General features: G+C 38.5%; 1 protein-coding gene across 1 annotated transcript in view; it reads right to left on the bottom strand.

Annotated features, from left to right (window-relative positions):
* The window catches only part of PRKCQ (protein kinase C theta), a 175,753-nt gene that overhangs the window by 29,204 nt on the left and 127,985 nt on the right, over window positions 1-18,564 (bottom strand). The window contains exons 13-14 of the mRNA XM_028114615.2: window positions 5,461-5,552; window positions 3,861-3,923 (exon numbers count right to left, since the gene is read on the bottom strand). Of these exons, the coding sequence (XP_027970416.1) occupies window positions 3,861-3,923; window positions 5,461-5,552 (155 nt within the window). The remainder of the gene's footprint in view (window positions 1-3,860; window positions 3,924-5,460; window positions 5,553-18,564) is intronic.

The following is an 18,564-nucleotide window of genomic DNA, read 5'->3' as shown; positions in this document are numbered from 1 at the left end:
GTTGACATATAATTTTTTTTTTTGTAGTCCCTTATAACCCTATGTATTTCTGTGGTGTCAATTGTAACTTCTCTTTCATTTCTGATATTATTTATTTGGGGTCCTCTCTCTCTTTGTGATTACTATGACAAAAGGTTCGCCAATTTTATCTTTTCAAAGATCTACCTCTTAGATTCATTGATCTTTTCTATTTCTTTTTTAGTCTGTATTTCATTCATTTTTGCTCTGAACTTTATTTCCTTTTTTCTATAAATTTGGGCTTTGTTTATTCTTCTTTTTCTTGTTCTGTTTGGTTTAAGTTTAGATTGTTTATTTAAGAGACTTTTCTTATTTCTTGAGGTAGGCCTGTATCCTTATAAATTTTTCTAACAGCTTTTCCTGTGTCCCAAAGATTTTGAACCACTGTGTTTCCAGGTTCATTTGTCTCCAGGTATATTTGATTTCCTTTTTGATTTCTTTATATAGCTATTGGCTGTTTAGTAGCACGTTGTTTAGCCTCTATGTGTCTATGGTTTTTCCAGTTTTCTTCTTTTTTTCTGAGTTCTAGTTTCATATTGCTGTGGTTGGAAAAAATGCTTGATATGATTTCACTATTCTTAAATTTATTGAGACTTGTTTTGTGGCCTACCCATGATCTATCCTGGAAAATGTTCCAGGTGCACTTGAAAAGAACGTTTATACTGTTTTCAGATAGAATACTCTGTATATATCTGCTCAGTTCATGTGGTCTAATGTACTTAAATCCACTGTTTCCTTATTGATTTTCTGCCTGGATATTCTGTCCATTGATATAAGCAGGGTATTAAAGTCCCCTACTATTATTGCATTATTGTTAATTTCTCCCTTTATGTCTGTCAATAGTTGCTTCCTATGTTAGGTGCTCCTGTGTTGGATACATATTTATAATTGTTATGTCCTTTTGTTGGATCAATCCTTTTATGATTATGTAATGCTTGCCTTTCTCTCTTGTTACAGGCTTTGGTTTAAACTTGATTTTGTCTGATATAATATCGCTACAGGTTTTTCTTCTATTCGCATGGATTATCTTTTTCCATACCTTTACTTTCTATGTGTCTTTATATCTGAAGTGAGTCTCTGGTAGGCAGCATATAACTGGGTCTTGTTCTTTATTCAGTCATCTATGTCTTTTGACTGGAGCATTTAGTCTGTCTACATTTAATGTAATTATTGATAGGTATGTATTTGCTATTTTGTTAATTGTTTTCTGGTTGTTTTTGTAGTTCTCTGTTCTTGCTCTCTTTCCTTATGGTTGATGACTTCCTTTAGTGTTATGTTTGGGTTCCTTTCTCTTTATTTTTTGTTATCTATTAGAGATATATAAATGTGGTTACCATGAGGTTTATACAATACCATCCTAAGTACATAGCAGTGTACATTAAGTTGATGGTCACGTAAGTTCAAGCACACTACAATCTTAGTCCTCTCCCTCCATGTTTTATATGATGATGTTCTATTTTACATACATTTTTATATAGTGAATCCATTAATTTTTGTACATGTGATTGATTTTACATTTTAACCTTCATACTAGGTTTACAAGTGATTTGCACTGTTTACTTTTACCAGTGATTTTTTTTTTCCCTTTCATAATTTTCTTGAAGGCCCTTCTTTTCTGCTTAAAGAAGTCCCTTTAACATTTCTTGTCAGGCTGGTTTGGTGGTGACGACCTCTTTTAACTTTTGTCTGGGAAATTCTTTATGTCTTCTTCAATTCTGAATGATAACCTAGCTGGGTAGAGTATTCTTGGTTATAGTTTTCTTCCTTTCAGTACTTTGAATGTATCATGGCTTCTTGCCTTCAGAGTATCTCCCTTATGGGGTTTCACTTAAACATAACTAGTTGTTTTTCCCTTGCCTCTTTTAAGATTTTCTTTATCTTTAATTTCTTACGTTTTAATTATTTTGTGTCTTGGTGTGGACCTCTTGAGTTCGTCTTGTTTTGGACTCTGTGCTTCCTGAACCTGGATGTCTATTCCCTTCCCTAGGTTAGGGAAATTTTCAGCTATTATTTCTTCAAATATAGTTTTCTGCCCCTTTTTCTCTTTTTCCTTCTCTTCTAATAACAAATGTTAGTATACCTGATGTTGTCCCAGAGGTCCCTTAACCTATGCTAATTTAAAAAAAATTTATTTATTTTAGAGAGAGCAAGTGGGGGAAGGGGCAGAGGGAGAGAATCTTCAAGCAGACTACCTGCTGAGCACAGAGCCCAATGTGGGGCTCAGTCTCACAACCCATGAGATCATGACCTGAGCTGAAACCAAGAGTCAGATAATTAACTGGCTGAGCCACCCAGGGACCCCCCATGCTAATTTTTAAAATTCTCTTTTCTTTTTTCCGTTCAGCTTTGGTGCTTTCCATGCCCTGTTTTCCAGATGCTGATCTGTTCTTCTACATCCTCTAATCTAGTATTGATGCCGCTAGTGTAGTTTTCATTTCTGCTATTGCATTCTTTATTTGATTTGTTCTTTTTTTGTATTTTCTGTTTGTTGAATTTTCACTGAGTTCATCCACTTTTCTCTCAAGTCTGGTGGGCATCTTTTTGACCATTTCTTTGAACTCTCTGTCAGTTAGATTGCTATCTCTATTTTACTTAGTTATTTTTCCGAAGTTTTGTCTTGTTTTTTTAGCTTGGAGCATATTCTTCTGTCTCCTCACTTTGACTTTTTCTGTTTATTTCTATGCATTAGGTGAAAAAGGTATCTCCCTAAGTCTTGAAGGAATGACTTTGTGTAGGAATGTCCTCTGTATAGTGTATGCCTGGGGTGCTCTGTGCAGGGGGCTTCTTGGAGGGATCCCTCCCCCTTCAGTTGGTAGTGTTGGGGGCAGGGCTCCAAAATTACTCTGCCTCTATACTTTGCTGAGAAGCTGTCTAGTTGGCCATCAGTTCTTCAGGAGGAATTGCTCCTCTATATGTTGGAGTAGATTTGTAGGTCTATGGGAGGAGGTGAGTTTAGGGTTTTCCTATGCTGCCATCTTGGACCTGCTCTTACCACTGAACCTTACTGATGACTCCGGGTGAGTGTTATGAACACTTGCCACAGAAGACCACATAATCCCACTCTCCCAGAGCCTTTTATTTGTCTCACATCTTCCCTTTATGTCAGATTCAACACGCCCCTCTCACTGTGCTTGCTGGGCCAGCCTCCAGCGGCTCAGCCAGCCTCCTGTCTAGCTCTTTTTTTTTTTTAAGTTTTATTTTCTCCCTTAATCTGCAGTGAGTCAGAAACCAGAAAACTAAGCTTTTGATGATTTCTATGTTAAATAAGTGTCAAACTGTATTTTGAGAAAAGAGGTAAGGGGATTAAAGTGTAATGGCTTTCCTCTAAGAAGGATGTGAAAAGATGGTGTGCAATAGAGACATTTTGGATAGACATGCGCTCGTGAAGGAGGGTACACGTGGCTTCCTATGCACTTCTATCAGGTGTAGGCAGATAGATTTCCACAGTTGCATTTGAGTGTTCAAGGAAGAGTTCCCCTCTCCTTCCCTACCCAAGAGAACATTCAATGAGCATTTCTAGCTGGCCCAAGCAAAAACAAGAGATATGAAGGAGGCAGAGAGTGAAAGCCATGAAAAGATGCCAAAGAGAAAGCAGGGTAATGGGAGGAGATGAAACAAGTGGAAGTGAGAAGCAGAATAACTGTAAGGACCAGAATAAAGAACACTATGAGGTCAGAGCCTTACTGCTTTTGGACTGGAGTTCCTGACTTGACTGTCATCACCATGGGCATGGAACTTCCTGCCACAGAGGTACCGTGGCCATTTCACATCACTACAGTGATTCAATGAATTGGACAGGGAAATCCAGATACCTCAGTATGTTTCCAGAGAGTGAACTTTACCTGTACACAATTCCTTTGGAATGAAGGAACTGCAGACCAAGAATGATTTCAGCAGCATAGAACCTGAGGGAAGGAAAATCAAAGTTGAATATGGATGCATTAACGGAACAAAAGAAAATCCCCATTTGACACAGTGAGCATTCCGTGCAAGTGCTGTCCTCGGCGTGCACACGCACCTTCCGTACATAATTTTGTTTAGTCCCAACAAGAGGGAGAGGTCATCCATTCCATACATGCGGCCCCAGCCGTGGGAGGATGAAGCGAAGCAGGTACCTTAATTGAGTCTTACCTGCGCTACTGCTTTTTATACTTTAAACCATAATGTTCAAACTGGCATTTCTTTTTGCTAATAAAACACCCACGGACATTAAATGTCATAGTGTAAGTAGTACAGGAAAATAATTTTCCCTTTTATTTTAAACTCTGCTCGGTGCCCTTAGACCTGCATGCAGGGTCATTCCACATAGACCTGAGTCATTTATGGGCAAGAAATGCAGCCCGAGAGGCAGAGGAAAGGCTACTGGAAGATGGGAGGAGATGCTGCTCTCCATCTCCGGTGATGACAGGCACCTGGGAGGCACTGAGATCACGGCAGACAGTGTGTCCGTGATGGCTTTCAAGTCTTCCAGAGGTAGTGAGGAAGGCAGACTTGGAATCCTTTAGCATGAAAACTGCCTAATGATTTCTCTGCTGCAGAAATCCCATAAAATTATCTCCGGGCACTTTGCGGATGGTTCCTGGAGGTGATGAGCTTAGTGGTATGCTAGCCACTGGCTTTGATAAAAAGCCATTTCAGCCAGAGATTTCTGTAGAAGCTGGTGGGACCAGTTCATCTTTCAGCCCAGCTCAGCCTAAACCACTCAAATTGTTCATTAGGGGTGAGTGAAAGACTACTGAGCACCAGGCAGAGAAAGCTAGTGTGTACCCATATTTTTAAGTGAGCCTTGTGGCACAGTTTTCTTTTTTTCTGAATGTCAGAGTTGTTTTATTATTGAGGAAACAGGGCCCACGGGAGGAAGGGTACCAGGGGGCTCTGTGGGACTCAGCAGCATTCCCACCTGGTAAATGCAGCCTTCCCGATTCCACTTGATGCCAAAGAAGGTGACGATTTGTTCTCAAGGAGTAAATGCTCTTCTGGTTTCCTAATACTCATGTCCCTGGAGCCATATGCTTTATGCCTTCACATTGAGCTCTCCATTAGTTAAAGCCTTAGTTAAAAGCTTTAGTTAAAGCTTCATCCCCATGACCACTGTTAAGATCTGTGTTTCATCTGACTACTTCTTTTCAAAGGGCAAATATTTGCTCCTGTGTTTAGATTCTTTAGAAGCGTGATGAATCAGGGCAGTTTCTTAAGAAACTAAGTCACTGTTACCAAAACACAAAGAAATGAAACAAAACGGACTCTGGTTTAAGCTTCACAAACTGGGAACATAGTTACCTTGTTTGATATGTCCCTCAGGGGTTACCCTGACCTGGGATTGTGGCATGCTAAGGAAATGGGAAAAATGCCACACGGGAGAAATATTCTGCCGGTATCCTAGGTAATCGGTACCTGACAAGAACAGGGGGAAAATCCCCAAACCCTTTAGAGCGCTCTTACGTTGCTCTGGAAAGATCAAACTTGTGGCAGCTTTGGATGTGGTACATTAAGTCTCCTCCATTGAGATACTCCATCACAAAAAAGAGGTTTTCCTAGAGAAAAACAGAAGAATTCCGAATTTCAGCTTTTTAAAAAAATAAGAAAACAAGGACTACTTTTTAAAGATTTAGATTATTTCAGGGGAACCAATTCTGTCTTGATCACTTATAAAAAGACAGTCACGATAATTTAGCTGATGTATAGCATTTCCGAGCACCAAGAAGCTTAGGGCATATGGGAGGTGTATGTGTAACATTTGCTGGGATACTTGCAGGCTATGATTCAGCAGATGGGGCACAGCCCGAAGAAGGGTCCAACTGGACTTGCCCACCCAACAGTGGGATGGTATTGGGCACTTAGTGGATGCTGACTGTATACCTACTGCAATTGATAGTGCATAGGATGGTAAAGAGAATACAATTCGGGGCTCCAATTCCAGGTGCAGGGCTTGGAAGCATGCATTCAACACTTAGTAAGCAGTTCTGAACATACTCTACAGGTATGGCCCTGTGGCAGGAGTGACAGTGGGGATGTGCATTCCTGCCTCATCCATCAGAGATGATGAAACACAGTCCTGCCTTCAGGAACCTTATGATTAAGTATAGTCTTATTTCTTTCCAGTCCTGATTTCACTTGTTGTGAGCCACAAGTGATGAACTAGCACATTGTTCCTAACAGAAGACCCCATGCATGTTACTAGAGCGGGCCCCCCTTGAATGGCAGCCATCAAAAGCAAGGCTGAGTGGTCTTCAGGTTGTGGTTAGAGTATCAGAAGTGGCTACAATTGAGCCTGAGTTCCTCCTGCTATGTGAGACCATACTTCTTCAGTAAGCACATTTATGGCATTTTGAGCATCTCAATTCTGAGAGTCCTCATGAACCGCAGAATTAGTCACCCTTAAAGTGTGAAGACATTTAACGTGTCTGTGCATAAATTTGCACCTGAAAGCCTCACTTGGGTGATTTTTTAACAGAATTAACCTTTGAGTTTTGATGTGAGACTAACCAAGGCCCTGGGGCATAGAAGGTGATGGTGTTCTGGTCTGACAGTAACATACCCTGCCTGCCATTTCTACTGGGAAACCAAATATTGTGGCTATTATCTCAATAGTTCAGGTAAAGGTAAGTGTTGTCCTGTTTTTTCTAAAGTTGACCCCTGATCTAATTTACTGGTTTCGTATATCTTTAACTGGAGCCCTTTCCCTTATGGACAGGCCAAAATTTTCCGCTGATAGAAGTCCTATCTTAACATTACTATTTCACACATAACTTGAGATTAATCATTTGTCCAATCTGCACACATCTGCTTTGTCAATAGCACATCTTTCCTTTACCTCTTATTCTTCGAAGTACTGTATGGACAGCTTCTAACTATCTTTTAACATAAAACTGTCATGGCCTGTATGCACATGGCGGTGGAATCGCCTAGATGCTCAGAAGAATGAAAGATATAAAAACTTAAAGTAAGGCCATTTATAACAGCGCTCAGACAAAAGGATTGTCTTGAGAGTTAGGAAGCTTACAAGTTCCTATAAAAGTTGAAAATTTGGAATTTATATATTGTCAGCTAGGAGTAGAGGCAAGAGGCCAACACTAACTTCTACACACCTGTGGGCATAGCGGTCCCATCAGTTCTTAGGCTTAAATCAGTTCTGCACCTAGCTGTGAAGGACTGGGGCTTAAATCTCTGTTTACTCCCTTGGACATTCCAAGAAGACCACACTACCATAGAGATTATTAATTAAATAGTAATGGAGATTTATAGCACCTTGGATGCCACGCTTAATCCTACTAAAAGATTTTATCTCTACAATAAATCTTTTAAAATGATCTATTCTTTTTTTTAATAAACAGTCAATATTTATTCAGGTGAAAACCTTGAGGAGGGCCAGTTAGCAAAAATCCAAAATTTATAGATATAGTTAATAAAGTAAGCATGTATTCCTTTTAAGCAATTTCTGTAAGTTGCTTAGATTTAAATCCTATGAATTTCAGAATCAGGATTTAAAATTTTTTTTTTATTAACGTATGTATTATTTGTTTCAGGGGTACAGGTCTATAATTCATCAGTCTTGTACAATTCACAGCGCTCACAATAGTACATACCCTCCCCGTGTCCATTACCCAGCCACCCCATCCCTCCCAACCCCTCCACTCCAGCAACCCTCAGTTTGTTTCCTGAGATTAAGAGTCTCTTATGGTTTGTCTCCCTCTCTGGTTTCACCTTGTTTCATTTTCCCCTCCCTTCCCCTATGATCCTCTGTCTTGTATCTCAAATTCCTCATATCAGTGAGATCATTTGATACTTATCTTTCTCTGACTTATTTCGCTTAGAATACCCTCTAGTTCCAGCCACATCATTGCAAATGTCAAGACTTCATTTTTTTGTTGGCTGCATAATATTCCATTGTATATATATACCAAGCGAGACTTATTCCTGGGCTGCAAGGTTGGTTCAACATCCGCAAATCAATCAGTGTGATACCATACATTAATAAAAGAAAGCACAGGAACCATATGATCCTCTCAATAGATGCAGAAAAAGCATTTGACAAAGTACAGCAACATTTCTTGATTAAAACTCTTCACAGTGTAGGGATAGAGGGTACATACCTCAATATCATAAAAGCTATCTATGAATAACCCACAGTAAATATCATACTCAATGGGGAAAAATGAGAGCTTTTCCCCTAAGGTCAGGAACACAGCAGGGATGTCCACTATCACCACTGCTATTCAACATAGTACTAGAAGTCTCCTAGCCTCAGCAATCAGACAACAAAAAGAAATAAAAGGCATCCAAATTGGCAAAAAAAGAAGTGAAACTCTCACTTTCTGCAGATGATATGATACTTTATGTGGAAACCCCAAAACTGCTAGAAGTCATACAGGAATTCAGTAAAGTAGCAGGATAGAAAACCAATGCACAGAAATCTGTTGCATTCCTATACACCAGCAACAAGGCAGAAGAAAGAGAAATTAAGGAATTGATCCCATTTACAATTGCACCCAAAACAATAAGATACCTAGGAATAAATCTAACCAAAGAGGTAAAGGATCTGTACTCAGAAAACTATAGAATACTCATGAAAGAAATTGAGGAAGACACAAAGAAATGGAAAAATATTCCATGCTCATGGATTAGAAGAATAAATATTGTGAAAATGTCTATGCTACCTAGAGCAATCTACACATTTAATGCAATCCCTATCAAAGCACCATCCACTTTTTTCAAAGAAATGGAACAAATAATTCTAAAATTTGTATGGAATCAGAAAAGACCCTGAATAGCCAGAGGAATGTTGAAAAAGAAAAGCAAAGCTGGTGGCATCACAATTCCGGACTTTAAGCTCTATTACAAAGCTGTAATCAAGACAGTATGGTACTGGCACAAAAACCGACATATTGATCAATGGAACAGAACAGAGAGCCCAGAAATGGACCCTCAACTCTATGGTCAACTCATCTTTGACAAAGCAGGAGAGAATGTCCAATGGAAAAAAGACAGTCTCTTCAACAAATGGTGTTGGGAAAATTGGACAGCCACATGCAGAAGAATGAAACTGGACCATTTCCTTCCACCACACACAAAAAGAGACTCAAAATGGATGAAAGACCTAAATGTGAGACAGGAATCTATCAAAATCCTTGAGGAGAACACAGGCAGCAACCTCTTCGACCTCAGCCGCAGCAACCTCTTCCTAGAAACATCGCCAAAGGCAAGGGAAGCCAGGGCAAAAAGGAACTATTGGGATTTCATCAAGATAAAAAGCTTTTGAACAGCAAAGGAAACAGTCCACAAAATCAAAAGACAACCAACAGAATGGGAGAAGATATTTGCAAATGACATATCAGATAAAGGGCTAGTATCCAAAATCTATAAAGAACTTCTCAAACTCAACACCCAAAGAACAAGTCATCCAATCAAGAAATGGGCAGAAGACATGAACAGACATTTTTCCAAAGAAGACATCCAAATGGCCAACAGACACATGAAAAAGTGCTCAACATCGCTCGGCATCAGGGAAATCCAAATCAAAACCTCAATGAGATACCACCTCACACCAGTCAGAATGGCTAAAATGAACAAGTCAGGAAACGACCGATGTTGGCGGGGATGCGGAGAAAGGGGAACCCTCCTACACTGTTGGTGGGAATGCAAGCTGGTGCAACCACTCTGGAAAACAGTATGGAGGTTCCTCAAAAAGTTAAAACAATCTCTTCTAATTCTCATCTTTATGTTAAGCCAGGGGCACTGAAAAAAGCCAATCGATCATCTTTGGTTATTTATGATGGCATTTTGCTTCAGTTGAAGTGCTTGGTTTGGGTGACTACCAGCTAAAATGTGGGCTGCTTATGGGGGATAAGGGAAGTCCCTGCCTGGAGGTCCAGCCTGGGTGGGCAGGATGGGAAAAACCTGTTATCCTGCTAGAAGGTGCTGTTCTTTTCTAGAGGGTTCTAGAAACTGGAAGTCTCAGGAGTCTATTCAGGGAACTGTTGGGTCTACTCTGGGCCCAATGAGATGGCTCTGTGATGAAATAAGAATAAATATATACACACACCAACCATGCAGTCCTAGGGTTTGGGTTCCAAGGATCACATTTTGAAGGATGGATAAATCTTTTAAAAGTTGAATCCCAAGTCCCAGTCATAAAAAGTAAATGCAACTATAATAGACTCAGACTTGGCTAAAATAGGAGCGCTCAGAGCTGAAGGTGACCTGCCACTGACCTGGAACCCTGCAGTACCACTCTCAAAAAGAAAAGTCTGCCCACTGAAAAGATTCCACATTGGCTTAGGTAGAAATAACCCAGAAGGACAAGACTCAGGGTAATGGTCAAGACCAGGGGCTTTGCCCTTACTGAGAGCTGAGTTCATATTTCCTCTATTTGTGACCTTGGAGAAGTTAACCTCTCCTAAGCCTCATCTTCTTTATTTATTTACAAAATGGAGGAATAATATTCCTACCTCATAGGGTTGTCATGAGTATTACATGAGATGATACATGTAGAGAGCTGGTTCAGGGTTAGCACTCAGCATGGACTTGATAATTGGTAGCTGTTGTCATAGGAAACAATTTAAAAGCCAGTCAAAAACCCCAGCAAATCAGAAGAACTGAATAAATGGAGAGAGATTCCATGTTCATAAATAGGAATACAAGATTATCAAGATGTCAGTTCTTTCCAACTTGACCTATAGTTTTAGTGAAATCCCAATCAAAATCCCAGTGAGTTATTCTGTGGATATCTACAAACTGATTCTAAAGTTTACACAGAGAGGCAAAAGACCCTAAATTGCCAAAAACTTTTTGAAGGAGAACAAAGTTGGAGAACTGACACTACTCATCTCCAAGACCTACCATAAAGCTACAGTAATCAAGACAGTGTGGTATTGGCAAAAGAATAGGCAAATAGGTCAGTGAAACAGAACAGAGTCCAGAAATAGACCCACACAAATAGAGTCAACTGATCTTTGAAAAAGAAGCAAAAGTAATACAATGGAGTAAAGACAGTCTCTTCAAGAAACAGTGTTGGACATCTATATAAGAAATTCCACATTATTAATTTTCATTATGTCTTATAGGAAGAATTCACATGATGTCAATAACCAAACTACAGCAGATACTTCTCAGAAAAAGGACCCGAACAGTCCTGTGGCTCTTGAAACAAAGAGGAAAGCAGAGGGCTAGGTCTCATCCAATGGTGTCCTATGTGCTCTGGTCATGAGCTGAGAGAAAAACGCAAAGCAAGCTAGTGAGGAGGGACGTGGGCTTGTGAAGCACACATACTAGTGTGGAACTCTCTTAATACTGGGTAATACATTAACTAATGCACGTAATTCTTTTGCAGAGTGAGAACTGAAGTTGTGAGGGTGTTGGGGGATGGGGTACTCCAATCTGCCTGGTCTTAGACTTTGTCAGCAGCTCCCAGCACAGCATCCATGGGAGTAGAAATTCTTGTCTCTGTGCCATCACTGACTGACTGTGTGATCAGTAAATCATGCCATCCCTGGGCCACAGTCTCGAACTCGGAGAAATGAGGGGTTTTGAATAAACTCCCCTTTAGTGGCCTCAGCACCCCCTGATTTTCACCATACATTTTATTGTTTTTCTTTTGGGGATAAAGATGACATTAACAAACTATTGAGCACATAAAATCCCTGCAGTGCCTCCCAGATCATAAAATACATATAAGAGGATATGAGGCTTGCAAAATTCTTATGAGAAGTCTTTGTCTAGAAACAATGCATATTTGAAGTAAAATTAAAGAACAGGGACGAGCCTTCACTTGGAAATCTCCTCAAAGGAGGTAAGCATTATGGTCCACCATGACACCCCAAAGAAGGCCCTACAATGGTCAGATGGCTTCTTCCCATTTAAGTAGTCTCCTGGTTATGCTCATAGAACATGGCTATTGGTCAGGGGCAGATACTTCTGTGTCCCAAGGACCCTGACTGTGACTGCTTTAACAGATTAATCCCACCAAGGGCTGAAGATCAGAATGGGTTAGAATAGAATGTGCCTTAGCACTGTTTTAACAGACATTGAGTGGCAAGAGAATAACTTTTTGATTGGTCTGTTCTGTTTCTGAATTGTGCGTCTTAGTCCCTTAGAACTCAAGCAGGCCTTCTTAAAGAAGAACATCTCTGCCTTTGGAAAAGAATAGAAACAAAGGAGTAGAGCCTGACAACCTATTGGGTTATTGTCCCCAGTTCAATCAGTGAATTTTTTCACTTTGTGTATGTAGATGGCAAAGACATAGCATTCTGTCAAGTACTCCTTGGAAAAGTGAAATTTATAAAAGAAAGGTTGCCTTGCATTCCCTGCAGGAGGAAATATGCTGAAGTTCTTGCAAGCTCTGTTGGTATCAACTCAAACAGACTGATTTGTAAAATGAATGTTCAGTCAGGCTTTGTGGTCTTTAGAGTGAGTTCTCCGAGTATCCTTCCATCATCCACTGATTTTATTAATGAAGCAATAAAACACCGAGCATATTTCCATCCTGTCAGTAAAGTAAGTTTAGCTGGGGTTTGACAGTACAATGACATTACAGCCACTGGAAGAAGAGCTTCATTGAATAGTCCTGAAGAACCTCCAACTAACAAGAAAGTATTTGATATACCATTCAATAACATTTATCTATCAACATTCAGTTTATAAATATACCTATGGCATACATGCTGTGCTGTAGGCCAGACCATAAAAACAAGAGTGACAGTTACGAATTGCTTTGCTGTGATTTTCTGACAACCAAGCACAATAATTGATGCTGATACTCTTAGATAAATGGATATTCAAAGTTCTGTAGCTTTTTTTTTTTGGTACTTTAAAAAATGGTATTTAGTATATTCTTATAAGATCACTTAATATATATCAACTACTTTCAAAAATTCAAAATAGCCTAGCATTTTTTGCAAAGAATTCTGTATGTTTATATACAAAATATTGGGTTTTCCAGTTCCCACAAATACCTTTTATTACTTGGCTGATGGAACAGTGTAGTTGGTTTTCTTATGTTCTTACAAAAATATGAGACTGCTGTAGGGAGACTCCAATATCTAAATACCTTTGTATTCATATTCTTTATGAAATAGCTATATAAAATTCCACTGTAAAAAGTGATTTATACTGGTAAAAAGAAGGAAAGGAAGTAAACATTCTATATAAGAATAAAAATATTTATGACCTCACTGATATGAGGAATTCTTAATCTCAGGAAACAAACTGAGGGTTGCTGGAGTGGTGGGGGGTGGGAGGGATGGGGTGGCTGGGTGATAGACATTGGGGAGGGTATGTGCTGTGGTGAGCGCTGTGAATTGTGCAAGACTGTTGAATCACAGATCTGTACTTCTGAAACAAATAATACGTTATATGTTAAAAAAAAAAAGATAGGAGGGGAATAATGAAGGGGGGGAAATCGGAGGGGGAGACGAACCATGAGAGACGATGGACCCTGAAAAACAAACTGAGGGTTCTAGAGGGGAGGGGGGTGGGGGGATGGGTTAGCCTGGTAATGGGTATTAAGGAGGGCACGTTCTGCGTGGAGCACAAACAATGAATCATGGAACACTACATCAAAAACTGATGATGTAATGTATGGTGATTAACATAACAATAAAAAATTAAAAAAGAATAAAAATATTTAAGTACTTTGCTAATCCAGGATCTAGAAAAAAAAACATTTTTCAGATAACATATACTAATTTCAATGGTATTCAAGGCCAAAACCTTTAAATCATTCTGGTCTGAATTTAAGACCTTGCCTTTTGAACCTCTACCTTTAGGCCTCCCATCCTTTTTATTTACACCCTCGATGTGCTGAGTCTTAACTAGTATTACAAGTGGATATATGGTCCCCTTTAGAATGTGATCGACCTCATGTTTTTACTTCTACTTATTGTCCCCCCACAAAAGCAAGGTTTTTAGTTGAGAATGACAACCTGTGAGAGTCGCCTTTTTGACATCACCAGCTCTGTGGTCATGCGGAAATGGAGGGGTTTCCTGTGTGGAAGAACACAGAGCTGGGGGCAGGGCTGCCTAAGCTGTGTGCGTGGAAGGAGCACCCCAGGTGGGGGTGGAGCTTGCATCCGGTGGGCACAGGTGTGGGGTGCACTGATGGTGGGTTCACCTGTATACTTACACACTATCAGTTTGGTCACACCAACACTCAATTTCCTAGTTATGTATGTAGTTTACAAGGCTGGAGGAATTATGACTCTGGAGTATTGTATCGCTATCTTCTATATTGAGCTATACAGACATCCTACAACAACAGGCTTATTTCCTTTTTCATTAAGGACACATCCCCAAGCCCAACAGATAATCATATGTGTGCACTGTAGACCAGCAACCTCATTCATTAGGGCTTGTTTCTATTTCTACTGTAAACTCTAATTAGTAGAATTCACTGCCTTTAATAGACCTATTAGTACATTTCAGAAATAATGTGCCTGAATTTCTAGAGGTCTGTACCTTGCAATGGGAACTCAAGCTCAATTGGTATTTACTGGCTTAATTGTCCCAGAGGGTCTTTTTGCATTAACTAACAAATTATTTCCTTTCATAACAAAGTACAAACAGAACTCCATTTCATGAATTTTAAAACTGTTTTCCCTGATAGGATTAGGTCTCTACTGAGAAGTAATATAGCAGTTAGGCCTATGGACTTGACCCCTTGAACTGCCTGAGTTGGAATCCTGGCTCCCCTTATGTGTTGTTTATCCTCTTAGGATCACCTCAATTTCCTTTTCTGTAAAATGGGGATAATAACAGTATCTACTTCATAGGGTTGCTATGAAGAGTAAATGAGTTAAAATATGTAAGGTGCTTACAACATGGCTATAAATGTCAGTTGTTAGTACATTTACAAAGATAGCTATTGTGTATGTGAGATATATGTGAATAGGCATGTTCAGACATATATTCACAAGCAAAAAATGACCTCCGGAACAGACTGAGTTTTAACATAAAAGGAAAGTTTTAGGGAATATATGGTTTTGATATGAAAATGACCTACTTTGCTGAAGATTTTAGTCACTAAGTTATTAATACTAGATTTAGTTAAACTATTTAGTCACTAAATTATTAGTTACTAAAAAAGATGTAAAAAGATAAAAGGAAATACTCAAAAATCCTATCTCTGAGTGACTTTGAGTGATATAACCTGGAATGGCTCTTCTTTTTATAGTGCTTTTATGTATTTTCCAATTTTTAATGTATTTTAGGTGTAATTTTATAATTAGGGAAATAGTAATGTGACTTAAAATTATAAGTGAATGATTTTTCTATCACCTTATATTTATATGGTATATATTCTCAATATTTGTCCAGGGACCTTGTTCATCTTGTTCAGATTTAAGCTACTGAAGAATGAATCCCCAAAAGTACAAGGAATAGCTAGGGCCTTGCACTCTAGCCAGTGTGTCAATTTCAAAGAGGTCTGGAATAAGTCTGATTCATTGATAGATCAAAATGAGTATTACTTGTAGTGCTGGCATGGACATTTAGATTAAGTGTTTGATGTAAAGCAAGATGCTATCTTTGTAGCTCATCTAAATTGAAACTCGCAGGTTTAAACATTCTGATGAAAGTATGGCCAGGCACAGGGTAGTAGTGTCTTCTGATTAAATATTTTTAAAATCGCTTCTAATCAGAATAATATAAATAGAATAATTCTTTCAAAAAAGACTCAAAACTGAAAAGACCTAAAAATGGAAGCATCTTTAAAACAGAAATCTATATTCACAATATGAAAGAATGTTGATTACATACAAGATTAAAGTGACAGATTTCATAAAACCAGTTGTGTAATTCCCACAGGACTGTTTGCAGACACAGATGTCATTTAGCGAAGGTAAGAGTCCTAGGGCTTTCAAAACAGGTCCTTTAAAAATATTATCTTGTGTTTTAAATATTGATATTTTGTGAGTGAATATTCTAGAATTAGTGAAGGAGGAATTCCAAAAGTTATGTTATGTTAATGTAATATGCCTTCTATACTGCCTACTCTTAAGAATGACCGCAATTCTTATTAAGAGAATGAAAATAAAGAGCATGGGAAATTATTTAGTGATGACCATTATTCAATATAGCCAAGTACTGAATAAATAAGAGAACAGTTGCCAAATGTGCACATGTTATTGGATGAATGCAGACCTTATGGCATTAAAGACATTAATAATCGTATCAAACCAGTAACGATTCTAAAAATAAATGGAGAACTTTGCAAATATCATGCAAATGAGGTCAGGAATATAGACTCCATCTCCAAGAAAAGGAGGAAAAGAACTATCACAGTCCTTTCTCCTAGCTTTCTTTCCTTCAAAGGCCAGTAAGTTAATGTCATAAATTGTATACAAGAGAAGACTTGCAACGTCTGAAGAAATACAACTGGAATATTTATTACAGAGTATACCAGTACCTCTTCCAGAGTATCATATGTTAAGAATCCTTAGTAAATGCTGTAATATTCAAGATTATAGTGTAACAGTATTGAAGAGCAGAATTAAACTCTTTGGGATATACCCTGATAGAGCCAGTGGAAGGAGTGAGAGATGCATCCTGGAGAACAAAGAAGAGCTTGTCCAAACTAAAATGAAATAATACACCTAAAGTATTTAGCTCTGTGCCTGGAATAGTATAAGAACTCATCACATATTATGTATATTGTCATTATTTATCACACAGGGAAAGAAAACATTAACCTGTATTATAGTCAGAGCAAGGATGGCCCCAACATTTGCAAGGTCTGGAGCGAGGGTACAAGTGGTACAAGGGTACAAGTGGATGCCAATACCATATGTATAAAAATTTAAGTGTTACAAATCAAGTTTACCAACTATTGCCTTAAATATAGTCTATATTTCTATACATATATACAGAGAGTGGAGAGCTCCCCCTCTGTTGCTTGGGTCTAAGGCTTAGATCATGAAAAGGTAATTCTCTAATAAAGTGAGTTGTGAGTTGGATTTGGTGTTTAGGCCCCCTGAAATCTCAATTTTTCTAATTTTGGGTTGATATCTAGAAAAGAGCACTGACATGTGATCAGCTAGGCTGATTCTTGGATCTCAATTTCCTTAGCTGCAAAATGAGGGAAGCTGCTGACCCCCAAATCTCCACAACTCCTATGCTTAAAAAACTTCTAAAATATATCAAGATATAATTAACATACAATATTATATTAGTTTCAGGTGTACAGTATAGTGATTCCACATTTGTATACATTGTGAGATGGTCACCACATTAAGTATAATTACCATGTCACTTTTACAAAGTTAATACACTATTATAGACCATAGTCCTCATGCTGTACCTTACATCCCCATTATTTTATAGCTAGAAGATTGTAGTTCTTAATCCCCTTCACCTATTTCACCCCCACACATCCCCCTCTCCTCTGGCAACCACCAACCCATTCTCTGTATCCATGAGTCTGGGTTTTGTTTTGTTTGTTTTGCTTTTTAGATTCCACATAAAAGTGAAATCATGTGGTATTTGTCTTTCTCTGACTTATTTTCTGAGCATAATACACTCAAGGTCCATACATGTTGTTGTAAATGTCAAGATTTTATTCTTTTTTTGTAGCTGAGTAGTATTCCATTATATATATGTATGTACACACACACACACACACACACACACACACACATTTTCTTTATCCATTTGGCCACTGAGGGTCCCTTAGGTTATTTCCATGTCTTGGCTATTTTAAATAATGCAGCAATAACTTTCAAATTAGTGTTTTCATTTTCTTTGGATCAACAGCCAGAAGTGAAATTACTGGATCATATGGCAGTTCTATTTTTAGATTTGTGAGGAACCACCATACTGTTTCGAATAGCTGCACCATTTACATTCCCACCAACAGTGCACAAGGGTTCCCTTCCTCCACATCCTTACCAACTATTGTTATTTGATTTTTTTTTATAATAGCCATTCTGGCAGGTGTCAGGTGATATATCATTGTGGTTTTGTTTTGCATTTCCCTGAGTAGTGCTGAACATCTTTTCACGGGTCTGTTGGCCACCTGTATGTCTTAATTGAAAAAATGTCTATTCAGGTCCTCTGCCCATTTTTAAATTAGTTTTTTTTTGATATTGAATTGTATCTGTTCTTATATTTTGGATACTAACTCTTTGTCCATTACATTTGTAACATATTCTCCTATCAGAACCCCTTCAGTAGGTTGCCTTTTCTTCCTGTTCATGGTTTCCTTTCTGTACAAAAGCTCTTTAGTTTGATGAAGTCTCATTTATTTTTGTGCTTGTTGCCTTGTCTGGGGAGACAAAAATATGTCACTAGGACTAATGTCCAAGAGCTTACTGCCTATGTTTTCTTCTAGGAGTTTTGTAGTTTCTGAACTTAGATTTATTTTTATGTATGGTGTAAGAAAGTAGTTCAGTTTCATTCTTTTGCATGTAGCTGTCCAGTTTTCCCAACACCAATTAATGAAGAGATTCTTTTCCCCATTGTATGTTCTAGCCCCCTTTGTCAAAGATTGGCTGTAAAAGCATGAGTTTATTCTTGGACTCTCTATTTTTTTGTGTGTGTGTGTTTGGGACTCTCTAT

This window comes from Eumetopias jubatus, unplaced genomic scaffold, assembly GCF_037043125.1.
Source record: "Eumetopias jubatus isolate StellerSeaLion01/CBP00866 unplaced genomic scaffold, mEumJub1_p1.0 scaffold_8, whole genome shotgun sequence".
NCBI classification, from domain to species: Eukaryota; Metazoa; Chordata; class Mammalia; order Carnivora; family Otariidae; genus Eumetopias; species Eumetopias jubatus.
This window is presented reverse-complemented; position numbering and strand designations above follow the sequence as displayed.